Source organism: Aquarana catesbeiana, linkage group LG02 (genome assembly GCF_042186555.1).
Source record: "Aquarana catesbeiana isolate 2022-GZ linkage group LG02, ASM4218655v1, whole genome shotgun sequence".
In the NCBI taxonomy this organism is placed as follows: Eukaryota; Metazoa; Chordata; class Amphibia; order Anura; family Ranidae; genus Aquarana; species Aquarana catesbeiana.
Genome location: NC_133325.1, coordinates 606,488,627 through 606,500,835, shown reverse-complemented (window position 1 = coordinate 606,500,835; position 12,209 = coordinate 606,488,627). Strand labels below are relative to the sequence as shown.

General features: G+C 41.9%; 1 protein-coding gene across 2 annotated transcripts in view; it reads right to left on the bottom strand.

Annotated features, from left to right (window-relative positions):
* The window catches only part of MID1 (midline 1), a 659,238-nt gene that overhangs the window by 119,618 nt on the left and 527,411 nt on the right, over window positions 1–12,209 (bottom strand). For both annotated transcript variants that reach the window (XM_073616351.1, XM_073616350.1), the window contains exon 3: window positions 4,897–4,992. In XM_073616351.1, coding sequence (XP_073472452.1) covers window positions 4,897–4,992 — 96 coding nt within the window. The remainder of the gene's footprint in view (window positions 1–4,896; window positions 4,993–12,209) is intronic.

Sequence of the window (12,209 nt, the reverse complement as noted above, 5' to 3'; positions counted from 1 at the left end):
TTGATTTTATACTCAGTTTATATCATCCAGGTCTGTAATATGTTTACTTAAAAATGCAAATATACTTCCATTTATACACACCTGTTTTGACAGGTGCTTGGATACGATTTTTGCCGAGATGATTCAAATATGAAGTCTTTTTTCCAAACAGCTCTGCAATACAAACCGCTCTCCATCCACACAAAGGAAGTTGGGTTGTGAAATAAAAATAAGCTTTTGTTTCTAATCACATCATGGCTTTCTATTAAATTGTCAGCACTTCCACATATGTCAGGTAACACAAGCGCTCTGAGCCTACACTTTGATCAAGTTCTGTCAAACGTCTAATTAGACAGTATCTGTCAAATTTTCTAAGGATGCTAAAGAAAAAAAAAAAAAAAAAAAGAAAAGCGGCTACTTCAAAGCGGTGCCTCTGAACACTTTGCAGCGGAGGAAAAGTGATTTTCTCAGATTTTCATGTTCGGTTCATATTCCTGTGACAGTTTATCGGGAAAGTAAAAGCAGATGTATAAGAAGCCAAGTGCCTCGTACGCGTAAGAAGTCTAAACGTCCAGAATAAAAATCATTAAAGAGCCAAGCTGATGAAAGTAATCCCAAGAAGGAACCAATTTCCGCAACTAGCAACATGTATACTTTGTATATTAAATTTAAGAAGCATGCTTGGGGAACTTGATTATGTTGAAAAGTTTTAAAATCTGTGCAATTACAATGAACCGGAAAGCTTTGACATGCTACAAAACATTCCATTCAACAAACTCAACTCTCAATCTGTGTACTAAAATGGAGTGTACTGTGATACAAGCAAATATGTACACTGGACTTCAATGGATTGGATGTTCTCGTATTAAGTTTTATTACGTTTATTACTTCTGTAAAAACAATAGTTACCTCTTCCACATCCTATACTTGGCTGGTAGATGTAATAGATTGATACTGTATATGCAAGGTGAAAGTGGATTTGTAGCCCAAACATTTTATTTTAGTTGTGGATTGTGTAATGAAATATCAGAACCTCTGTCAAGATGTATTGTGGTTTGTACCCTTTCTAGATCGAATAAATGAAAAGTGTGGACTTAAGGCCCCTTTTACACTGGGGCGGTTTGCAGGCGTTATTGCGCTAAAAATAGCGCCTGCAAACCGCCCCTAAACAGCCTCCGCTGTTTGTTCAGTGTGAAAGCCCGAGGGCTTTCACACTGAAGCGGTGCGCTGGCAGGAGAAGAAAAAATCTCCTGCGAGCCGCATCTTTGGAGCGGTGAAGGAGCGGTGTATTCACCGCTCCTAAACCGCTCCTGCCCATTGAAATCAATGGGACAGCGCGGCTATACCGCGGTAATACCGCGGCTATAGCCGCACTATACGAGGGGTTTTAACTCTTTTTCGGCCGCCAGCGGGGGGTTAAAACCGCACCGCTAGCGGCCGAATACCGCGGTAAAACAGCGCTAAAAATAGCGCTGTTTTACCGCCAACGCCCCCTACCGCCCCAGTGTGAAAGGGGCCTTAGAGTAATGCTGCAGCTCCCCACGTAGCCTCTATGGCTGAAAACTGAGCGATCACATGACCGCTGATTGTTCAGTTCTTGGTCTGTTCAGAGAGGAGAGCAGTGACTTTCATTTACTGCTCTCCCCTCTGCTCCTGCAGCGCTCAATGCAGCACCAGTCAGGGAAGAGGGCAAGCGCAGCTGGCTCTGGCTCTCAGTCGCACGCTGAGAGGCAGAGCCAGCTGCCAATCAGGCAGCCGGGTGGATCTCAACAATATTGTTGGGATTTTTCCAGAGCCTGGAGCGGCTCTGCCACATTAGCTGGTAGCAGGCAATAGCCTGTTATTACCTGACTCTGGTTTACAGGAGGGCAAAAGTAAGGTTTGGACATATTTCTCTTTTAACCCCTTGGCACCAGCCGCATGCAAATATGTGGCCTCTTGATGGGTGGGCCTTGGCACCAAGCAGCCGCATATTTGCGCGAAATGGTGTGAAAACAATTGTGCCGAGAGTGTGTGCCCTGCGCGCTCCCTGCACAGTTACCGGCGGCTTCTCGATCATGTGACTGCCGTAACAGCCAATCGCGATGGTCACATGATCATAAACCCCGCCTCCCAGCATCTGAAACCTCTTAAAGGGCCGAAAAGGTGACGCCGCAAAGGGGTTACACCTCTTTAATTGTCTGAGTAATCTTTGTCACGGATTCAGAAAGTGAGATGAAATGCAAAATTTTACAGTTGTCATCACAACAAAGGGTGAGGGCGAGGGCCCATGCACACCATATGCTTTGAGCTGTGTAGTACACCTTTACCCAAGTCCCAATGGAAAGGCAATTTTCTTTATGTCATTTTTTTTCCATTTTAACAAAGCTAACAAAGCTAAATATTCCAATCGGGACACCTGTCCTGGTAACAAGTGTCTGAAAGCAAGTTCCTCTCCTTTTGCAGAGATTCCTGTTGCATGCTCACTTGCTGTTATGTCTACAGGGAATGACAAAGCACCAGCACACTTATATTATAGAAGGGGAGTGGGGCAGGTCATAGATGATATTTTCTTTGCTGTAACCCGAAAATTGCTTTATTCACCCATCAAAGCTATTGTGTTCTCCTGGCAGTTGGGGGGGGGGGGGGGGGGTAGCAGGGAGCCATCCCTGCAGGGAGAACACAGTGGTTATTGTTAGCAGCTGTAGCTGCTGGCAATAATTGCATGTAAAAATCAGACATGCTGGTTGTACCCAAGTTGATCGACGGATCGACTTGGGTAAAATCAGCAGAGCCAATGATAAGACAGTACAGCCAGCCCTCCTGTACCGGGCCCATGCCCCATTGGTTCAAGAGGGTCTCTTTTTGTGGCTACCCCTGCAGCACTGCCGGCTTCTCCGCTTCTCCCTCCATCTGGCTGCCCTGCAGGGGATCAGTATCTGTGCCCCCACCTGAACTCTGTTCATCCCCACCCCTGTGCTGTCCAGGCCCCCTTGTGTGCCCTGTCCCCTGCAGAGCTGCCTGCTATCCTCCTCTCCTGGCAGCTGCGTCGGGGGGGGGGGTTAATTATGTCCTATTTACCAGCACCTTTCCTCAATGAACAGTATTGATCGCTCCTGTGTCCATTCATCATTGAAGCATAGTAAACATAGTATTTATAATCAGATCTTTTTTATTAAATTTTAATCATAAACACACCACCGCTTGAGCAGCACTCTACACAGAACAAACTAAGAATTCAAACATACAGTGACAAATCATGTAATTCCAAACAAACCTAAAAGCAGAAGACATTGGCTTGTTTGGCAGCAAAATAGAGAATGTCACAATAGCGTAAAATTACATCCATCAATTCATGTATAGCTTCCAAATAAACAAGGTTCACTGTATGAGCAGGAACTCGTATGTATCCAACAACCTAACTTAACTCGCACACATAGACCAAAATACTTTGGTCACATATATCGTAGTACAGTAGAACTCTCGGTTACATATATCTTAACTCTTGGTTACAAATAATCGGTAACATATATCGCATAGTGCAATAGAACTTTTCAAGATGAGTAAGACCCCTTTAACACTGCAGTCATTTTTCAGGCGCTTTAGCACTAAAAATATTGCCTGTAAAGCACCTGAAAAATGCCTCCCCTTAAGTCCCAGTGTGAAAGCCTGAGTGCTTTTACATTGGGGCGCTGCGCTGGCAGAACACTAAAAAAAGTCCTGCAAGCAGCATCTTTGGGCTGCTTCTAAAGTGCCCCTGCCCACTGAAATCAATGGGCAGCGCTGCAGAAGTGCCTGGAAAGCACCTCGGCAGTGGTGCTTTGCGGGCGCTTTTAACCCTTTATTAAGGGGTTAAAAGCACCCCACTAGCAGCCGAAAAGCACCTCTAAAAATAGCGGTGCTTTACCACTGACGCGACCACGCTGTCAGTGTGAAAGGGCTCTAAGATCAAAACTTTAAGTACGCCTAGTAATTCCATACTCAGAGGAACAATAGCTTGTCTGAGATAAGATGCAATAGGGCTAGACCAGGTACTGCCAACCACAGGGTCCATAATCTATCAAATTTACGGGTGCAATTCCTATGCTGATATTTAAGCTTTTCCTGGGAAAATAATTATTAACTATAATAATATTTAATTTTTTTTTTTTACTCCACAATCGTGGGAGGGTTAGAAGGTATCCATTTTTGGGCAATTGGTTTCTGTGCAAAACATAGTAGTTTTAGCGAAAATATAATTTGGTATTTTCAGGGGGTTGGGGGCTAATACAAATGGGAACGGGAGTCACTTTAAGCAATTCAGGTTGGTCATGGACCACCCACAGCCTACTATGTGGCCTAGGACTGATTGGCCTTACAATACTGATCATATAATCACTATGTTTACTGTGCTCTTTACTCCTGTCTGCAAGTTTACTGTACAGCCACTTGCAAGCTCACTGAGCAGCACAACAAAGTTTGATTGGTTCATCTCTTCTGGCTTTCCTAGTCTGAACATTATTATGTAGTAGACAACAGAATGCTAAAATACAGAAATATTAAGGTACTTAATACTAGCTGTATGTAAAATATTTTTTTTTTTTTTTAAAAGAATGCATATCTGCAGTAAGCAGTGGTCTTTTAAACCTGCCTAGAGTCCGGTGCAAAGCTAAAGTATTTTGGAATGGATAGTTCCTTTGAAAACAGACTGTGAAAATGTGAAAGCTCACCAACCAAGATAAACATTACACTCAGTCCACCTCCTTCCTAAACAATTACTGTTGTGGTATTACCCTTTCACAAGGGTTCACTTTCATGAGTCAACAAGCAAAATCCCCTTTTGTTTCCAAAGATCTAAACAATTCTTCAAAAAGCAAGACTTGGGTAATCCAGGGTGTAGATCATCTTACTACAGATGACACGACAGTGCAATACAAGTGATTAGAGATTCGTACTCACCTCGACATGTTGGCAGGTCTGAATAAGCTTGGCTAGCAGCATTTCCATTTCTGTGTTTCTTTTGATGAGGCTGGTGAGGTTGCATTCCAAGCTTTGCTGCAGAAGACAGAAGCAGAACAGAGAGACTGTTGACATGTTGGAATAAAGACATAATACATCAAGTGAGCACACACCAAGAAAATATATCTCTAGAATATGGGGATAGGAAATGAGACCAGACAATAATTGCACAGTGGTGTGACTTTGAGGGAAAGTTCATGTCTGGAGAGAAAAAACCATTGTAAAACCAATAAATTCTGTATTATTAGTGAAGTTGTTAAAGGCACCATTTATACCAAGGTAGTAATACTTTTTCTGTATCATTATTTAATATTACACAGAACATTATCATTGAATTAGAGATTCCTTACATACAAGGAGAACTCACAAGATGTTTGATAGTTTAGTAACATCCTACACTCAATCACAGCCCCTATGTCAATAGCATCCTACACAAAAGGGTAAGAAAAAATTAAGTTCTAAAGTGTAAAAAAAAATATATGCGAGAATTGACTATGCCTAATTATCTTTAGATGAATGATTGTGTTCTAAGCAGACCTAAAACAAGAATTCACATTCCCCTGTACACTCTTCTTTTTAAGGACCATTATTTTTTAGACGTAGGTAGAGTTTATTGGGCTGAGTCAGCCTCTTGTTGTCTAGTTCAGCTTATAAGCTGAATGAAAGAAATTTAGCAGATTTTATCATTCTATTACAGGGTTGTTTTTCGAAGTGATTTGTCAGCAAAATAAACCACGGAGACATTGATGGATGGGGGAGTTTGCTTTGAATACTAAAAATGAATTAAATAGCGTTTTTGGTTTGTGGTGCTCAGATGCAGTGAAGATCCGCTTTAAAGTATCTATAATTGCAATTGGTGTCAACCTCCAAAAATGGGCCGCGCTAAACATCGCACGATCGCCCTCAGAACTCCGACAAGCCATGTCATCGTTACCCTTTACCTGGGTATCACATCACCTCCCCTACTTAGGGGTACAACTCACTGCTTCCATAGCCAATCTCTTTGCAGCTAATTGTCCACCCTTACTGAAACAAGTTACCGAACTCATGACCCAATCATTCTCTCTCCCCCTCTCATGGATGGGTATAATCAATGTAATTAAAATGTCAATATTACCTAAATTCCTATATCTCTTTAGAGTACTACCCATCCCATATCCCATCTCCCACCTCTTGCAGTGTAATAATGAGTAATGGCCTACGTTTGGGGCAATATCAAACCTCGTATTCCCAAGCCCACCCTCTATCTCCCAAAACTCAGTGGCGGTTTTAGGGCTACCAAACCTTTCAACTTACTACTATGCAGCGCAACTTGCACATCTCCCTAAGTATCACGCAGTTAAAGATGATCCCATCTTTGTGGCTAACATGTTATGGCTTTGCTCGGCCGACCCAGCTTCAATTCTCAATCCTATTACAAAGCATTCCTTATTTATCATCTGGGACAGATTCAAAGTCACCCAAAGCCTTCAATCACCCCATAACCCCCTTCTCTCTTTCCTCAGAAACCCCTCATTTTATCCAGCCTGGGAATCCCCTGGTTCATTTAAAGCATGGTCCAATGCCAACCTTCTCAGACTGCACAAACTTGTTTCAGCAAATTCTATCCACCCATTCCCTACACTTTGCAAATCCTATGGACTCCCTAGATCGGAGCTGTTTCGCTACCTGTAAATCAAAAACTTCTACATGCCATATCTCAAAACAGGTTCCTAAATAACCCAGATGTCACAATTTGAATGAATACGTAAAAGTGACCCCCACATAAGAGGACTCATATCGATTCTCTACAAACAGTTAAGTGTCAAACCAGATAATACACCACCATCGTATGTCAATAAATGGGCACATGATTTGGGGTGCACACTTGAAATTGCAGATTGGTCTAGTATCTGGATTGTACTAAATCTTCTTCACCTAATGTCTTAGCAATAGAAATTAACTATAAGGTCCTAGCGTGCTGGTACCTAGTTCCGGCTAGGATTGCAAAATATGTCCCCTCATATTCAGTGATGTGTTTTCGTGGCTGATTAGATCAAGGCACACATTTTCATGTGTGGTGGGACTGTCCTATAGCCCAAGAGTTTTGGAAGAGCACTTTCACAATGGCCTCTAAAACCCTAGAAACCAACATCCAGCCAGATCCTACAACAGCTCTCTTAAACCTAAAACCAGCTGAGCTGACCCGCATTCAGTTCCAACTACTTCTACAGCTTGTCACAACTGCCAAACTATTGCCAAAGTGTGGAAATCCCCCACCTTGGTTGTGGCCGAAGCTAAACACAGAATGATTAAGGCCCTTATCCATGCTAAAATTGAAGCAATAGAAAGCTATAAAATCTGCAAATTTGAAAAAATATGGCAACCATGGATTAAGCATCGTTTACCCCCAGACTTTGACAACACTTTATTAATGCCTTGGAAATCTGTTTCCTGTCCCACTTCACTATCTCCTGTACTAGAACTGCGCTACCGTTCCCGGGAGCTCTCCTGTGCCTGCACCTGTACTCTACTCTCCCTGTCCCCCCAGGCATGATTAATCGGTGGAGGTGTTTCTCTTACCACCCATTTTTACTTTCCTCCATACTCGCCCTCTCGCCCTCCTCCTCCCTTCCCCCTCTTTCCTATCCTTCCTTCCCACTTCATACGGGTCACTGTCTCTATCACAGATACAGCTTGTTACCATGTTTGACTGCAACCACCTATGTCAGCTCCCTCAGTGCATACTTAACGTGATAATAATACTATATTAATCAGCTGATGATCCTACCCAGCATACATCTTTTTTTTCCCCTTTGTTTACCTGTAATCTCGGTATTGTTTTGATTGGTTGCCCCTCTGCTCCAGTATATATGCATTTTAAGATGGTTTCCCTCATTTCTATGTATATCTATGTCTTATGTTAAAGCAAATAAAATCTTTGACGAGAAAAGTATCTATAATCGCTAGAAATTAAAAGAGAATTATGGGTTTGTTTTTTTGTTTTTTTCAGAATCCTACTTACCTAGGTGGATGCAACATCGGTCTGATGCTGCATCCATCCCCCGCCGGCTCTAAGACTGAGAACCGAGTGATCAAACACTGCAAGTCGCTCGGTTCTCAGGGTTCCCCGAGCAGAGAGCCGTTGACTGTCAGTCACCACTGTCTGCTCTGTCCTCTCCTCGCTCACTGGAGCGCTGGGTTGTGGAGGGGGTGGGAGCGGCCGGCTCTGGCTCTCAGTGGCTCGCTGAGAGGCTGAGCCAGGTGCTGGTCCAGGTATGTGGGCAGATCCCGACTTCGTTGTCGTGATCTTGGCCTAGCCTGGACTGGCTCTGTGATGTCAGCTGACGGCAGGCTTCAGCCCACTGTCTGCTAAATACGGGTCACAGGAGTTCAGAACGAACTGGACTCTTGTGATCCATAGGAGAATTACAGCAAACGAGCTTTGGCTGTACTTCTCCTTTAACTTGGTTGCTCCCCTTTGGTATGTTAAACACACCACTAAAAGCTTTTTGTTACTGTATATATGTTCGATAAGTGCAAAAATTACCTGTTGATCCTGCCAGAAATCTAGTGCTGTCTTTTGTTCTGTGCACTCTGAATTATTATCTCAAACTATGCTATCAGCCCTGCCCCCTGTCCTATGACAGGAATGAAGAATTAGGGAGGTGTCCTGTAGCTCTAACATATTTCCTATCCTTGGATAGTAAGTGAGCAGAAGTATATTACTGTCAGGATCACCAGTCAAAATATAAAGAAGGGGGGAAAAATGGAGCCACCATATCTATGGATGAGTAATCTACAGAGTGATACAATAAGATGTATTACATTGTTGTACTTTACTTCAGATACACTTTAAAATCAATTATGATTACTAGATTACTTGATTACTTGACCACCCCACATGGGAACCTTGTGTTTTTCCCCAAGAAAAATAAGATTTTCTGGAGCTTTTTTAGGGAATTGATAGAGTGTCATTTAAATTTAGATCCTCTTTAAAATCATCTATACTGTATTCTTAACCCAATACTAAATAACTCATTTCTTTTTGAAGTCTTCACATATAAAGGATCTCAGATGTCAGAGTCTCAAAAGACAAAAGAAGAACACCCACATAAGCCAAGCAGCAAATTACTTTTGGAATGTTCAGTATGCAGGATATTTTCATGTATTTCTTTTTAATATCTTCCAGACAGGTCATAAAATATAATGAGACTCCCAGTAATACATGCTATGAGTTTACACAAGGCTTATTGATCTAATCACAGGAATACGTAAAATACAACGTCACTTTTATGACCAGGACAAGGGTATCAACCAACAATGCAATCGAGCGACTGCCTACTGCTTTCATCTTGACCTTTTCATGAGGGATAAGACAATGTACAACGAAGAAATATGAATATGTTTGTCCACATTTGTCAGAGGTAGAGCAGTACCTGCTACTAAACTCATTGCAGTGCCTGTTTAAATAAAGAGTTTCAGTATGGCCACTGAATGAGCATGCGCACTGTTTTTCTGTTGTGCTCACCTACAGGGTTTACTTTTGGATCAGATAACCCATGCATACTCAAAGCCAGAGTTACAAAGAGTCACTTATCTATGTGAGGTTTTTGGGAGTGTACTATAGGGGAAATTACCATAAGCACATGGCAAGGGGTTCCCAGTTGGAAGACACACACAGAACCCAAAAGAGTAAAAATCTGATCCTGCTGCCACAACTATAAAATCAGCCTGTGGCCAGGCTTTGGACATTTAAATATGTCCATAACAAACAGTAAATGAGCTTAAAGAGGTTCTTCCCTGTAGAAAAAAAACAAAAATCTAAAGTCAGCAGTTACAAATACTGCAGCTACTGAATTTTAATAAAAGAACACTTGGCTGTCCAGGGATCCAGCACCATCCTCACCCGGCTGGTTCTTCAACGCTCTTCCAGTCTCTGGGGCTGCTTTCTGGTCCCGTAGCCTTCTGGGACCTGTGATGTGTCCCAGAAGGCTGTGGGCAAGGGGGAATTCTGCTTGGATTGCTTAGGCGATCTGGGTGGAAGTGGGAGCCTGTAAAAACCAGGTACTCACTCCCCTTAAAAAACTATTTTGTGCCAAATGTGGAGGGCTGGAGGGGTGGAGGGGACGGGGTTGAGGGAAATTATATAAAGAAAAATATCCCCTTTAGGGTGAAGTTCTGCTTTAACAGCAAGCGCTATTGCTGCAACAATTCATACTCAAATTTTGTAAACAGAAGCATTCAAGTCTAAAACTAGCTGCAAAGGCTATTTTGTTAACTGCATGCATTCTATGCATAAAGGTAAAAAACCCTTCAGAATGCACCCTGCCCCTCTAATACTTACCCGATCCAGTGATGTGCATGAGAGCAGCTGCTGTCCCAGCTCTCTGCCTCCTCATTGGTTCAGAGGCAGCAGCAGGAGCCATTGATGACATCATTGCGGCTATGGCCACTCACACAGCCTAGGTCCGCAAACCCGGGTGAAGATGGGAACCGCGTCAGCGGTAAGTTTGTCGCGGTGCATACTAGCACCTTATAACTTAGCCTTGCAGGTTAAAAAAAAATAAAAATCGCCGGCGGTTTACTATCGCTTTAATTAACTGCTTTTTTTGAATATTTAAGTACTTACATGACTATAACCTAGATCACAGGTGCACTTTAAATCCCAATGCAGTTTGCTATGCCTGTATTCAACATGTGATATAGCTGAACATTCTACCTAAGTCCGCATTAAAACACACTTAGTGACTAAGCAGTTAGCACTCTGGCATTGAATAGTAAGGGTGAGTCCTCAAGCATGCATTAGCATGCTTAAACATTCTAAAAAAAAGTTTTTAATAGATCAAAGACTGATGTGAACGGTTCAATGTTAACAATCCTAAGATTTGAGAAATAAAATTACTACTACATAAAGAAAATGATTAAAATACACATGAAATAATAACACATTCAATATGTAGCTGCTTTACACAAAACAAAAGCTAGTTTTAAGGGATATAGAAATCAAAATAATTTTACTAAATGCAGAAATCTGTAGATGATTGCAATGCTGGTCTATTCTTCATTCATTATATATTCTGCTCCAGGATTTACATGTACATTATTGGAACTAAAAAGCATTCCAGAGTGTGCCTATGATTTACCCAGTATTTAAAGGTTAACTCTCCTGTGATATATTAAAGTCAAAGTGAATAAACCATCATGCGTTTTATAAACCAGAAAGAACGTCCCATGGGAACATGGTGTTGTGGTCTATGCTGTTTATTGAAGTCGAACAACCACACAACATTCCCAAGAATAAAAGTGCAAGTAAAATAAATATATAGGCACTAAACAGCTAAGCATTATAGGAATAATACATTTATAAGCTTTAAAAAGTTATAAGAATTCAGGCGGACATGCAAAGGTCTTGATACCAAGAATAAAGACCATTACTTTATGCTAACCCCAACTTAACCTTGCTAGTTGATGCAGTATATCATAAAATAAGATGTTTGTAAAAATGGATTGTGAGATTCAGATGTCAAAATGTGTAATATTTACCCGTTAACACAGTTAAAGCGGAACTTCACCCTTCCTGACAATTTTCCTCCTTTCCACCGCTGCACAGTTATCAGGGTTTTTATTTTCTCTCCTATTGTTTAAAGTGTTACTAAACCCAAAACAGTAAAATCAGTCTGTATATGCAGTAAAGCATGCTTGTTATACTCACTGTGGAACCTAAGGGGTTAATCCTCCACATTGTGTATAAAGGCTGTGTGATCCTGTCTCCTCCGATCCTTCTCTTCTTTAACTGACTCCAATCCATCTTGTGATAGAACAGATCATTAGGAGTCAGGTTGCACATGCTCAGTTTGGTGTGTAATCCTAGAGAGTTTTTTTTTTTTCTTGGGAGCGTGCATGTGATCAGCACAAGGCCAATCAGCACTGGCCAGACAGAGGGTCAGGGGAGAATGAAAACTCCTCCTACAAGCTTTAAGCTGAGGCTGATAGAAGTCACAAGACTGCTATATACTGCTGATGAGAAAAAGTATTTAGCAGTTTATATTTACTAAAATAATTGCATTACCATGTTCTGTGTACTGTGGGAAACCAGATATAGTGAATGCAAGTTCTGGGTTTAGTATCACTTTAAGGTCCCTTTTAACAGTATTGATTTCTTCCTGACCCCTCCACTGTCATTCACCTAGGAGAATGACGTCGGCGCCCCTTGGTCCCTCTCGGGATATTTGACATGGATGTCCCAAGAGGCATCGGGAGCATTCATTCAC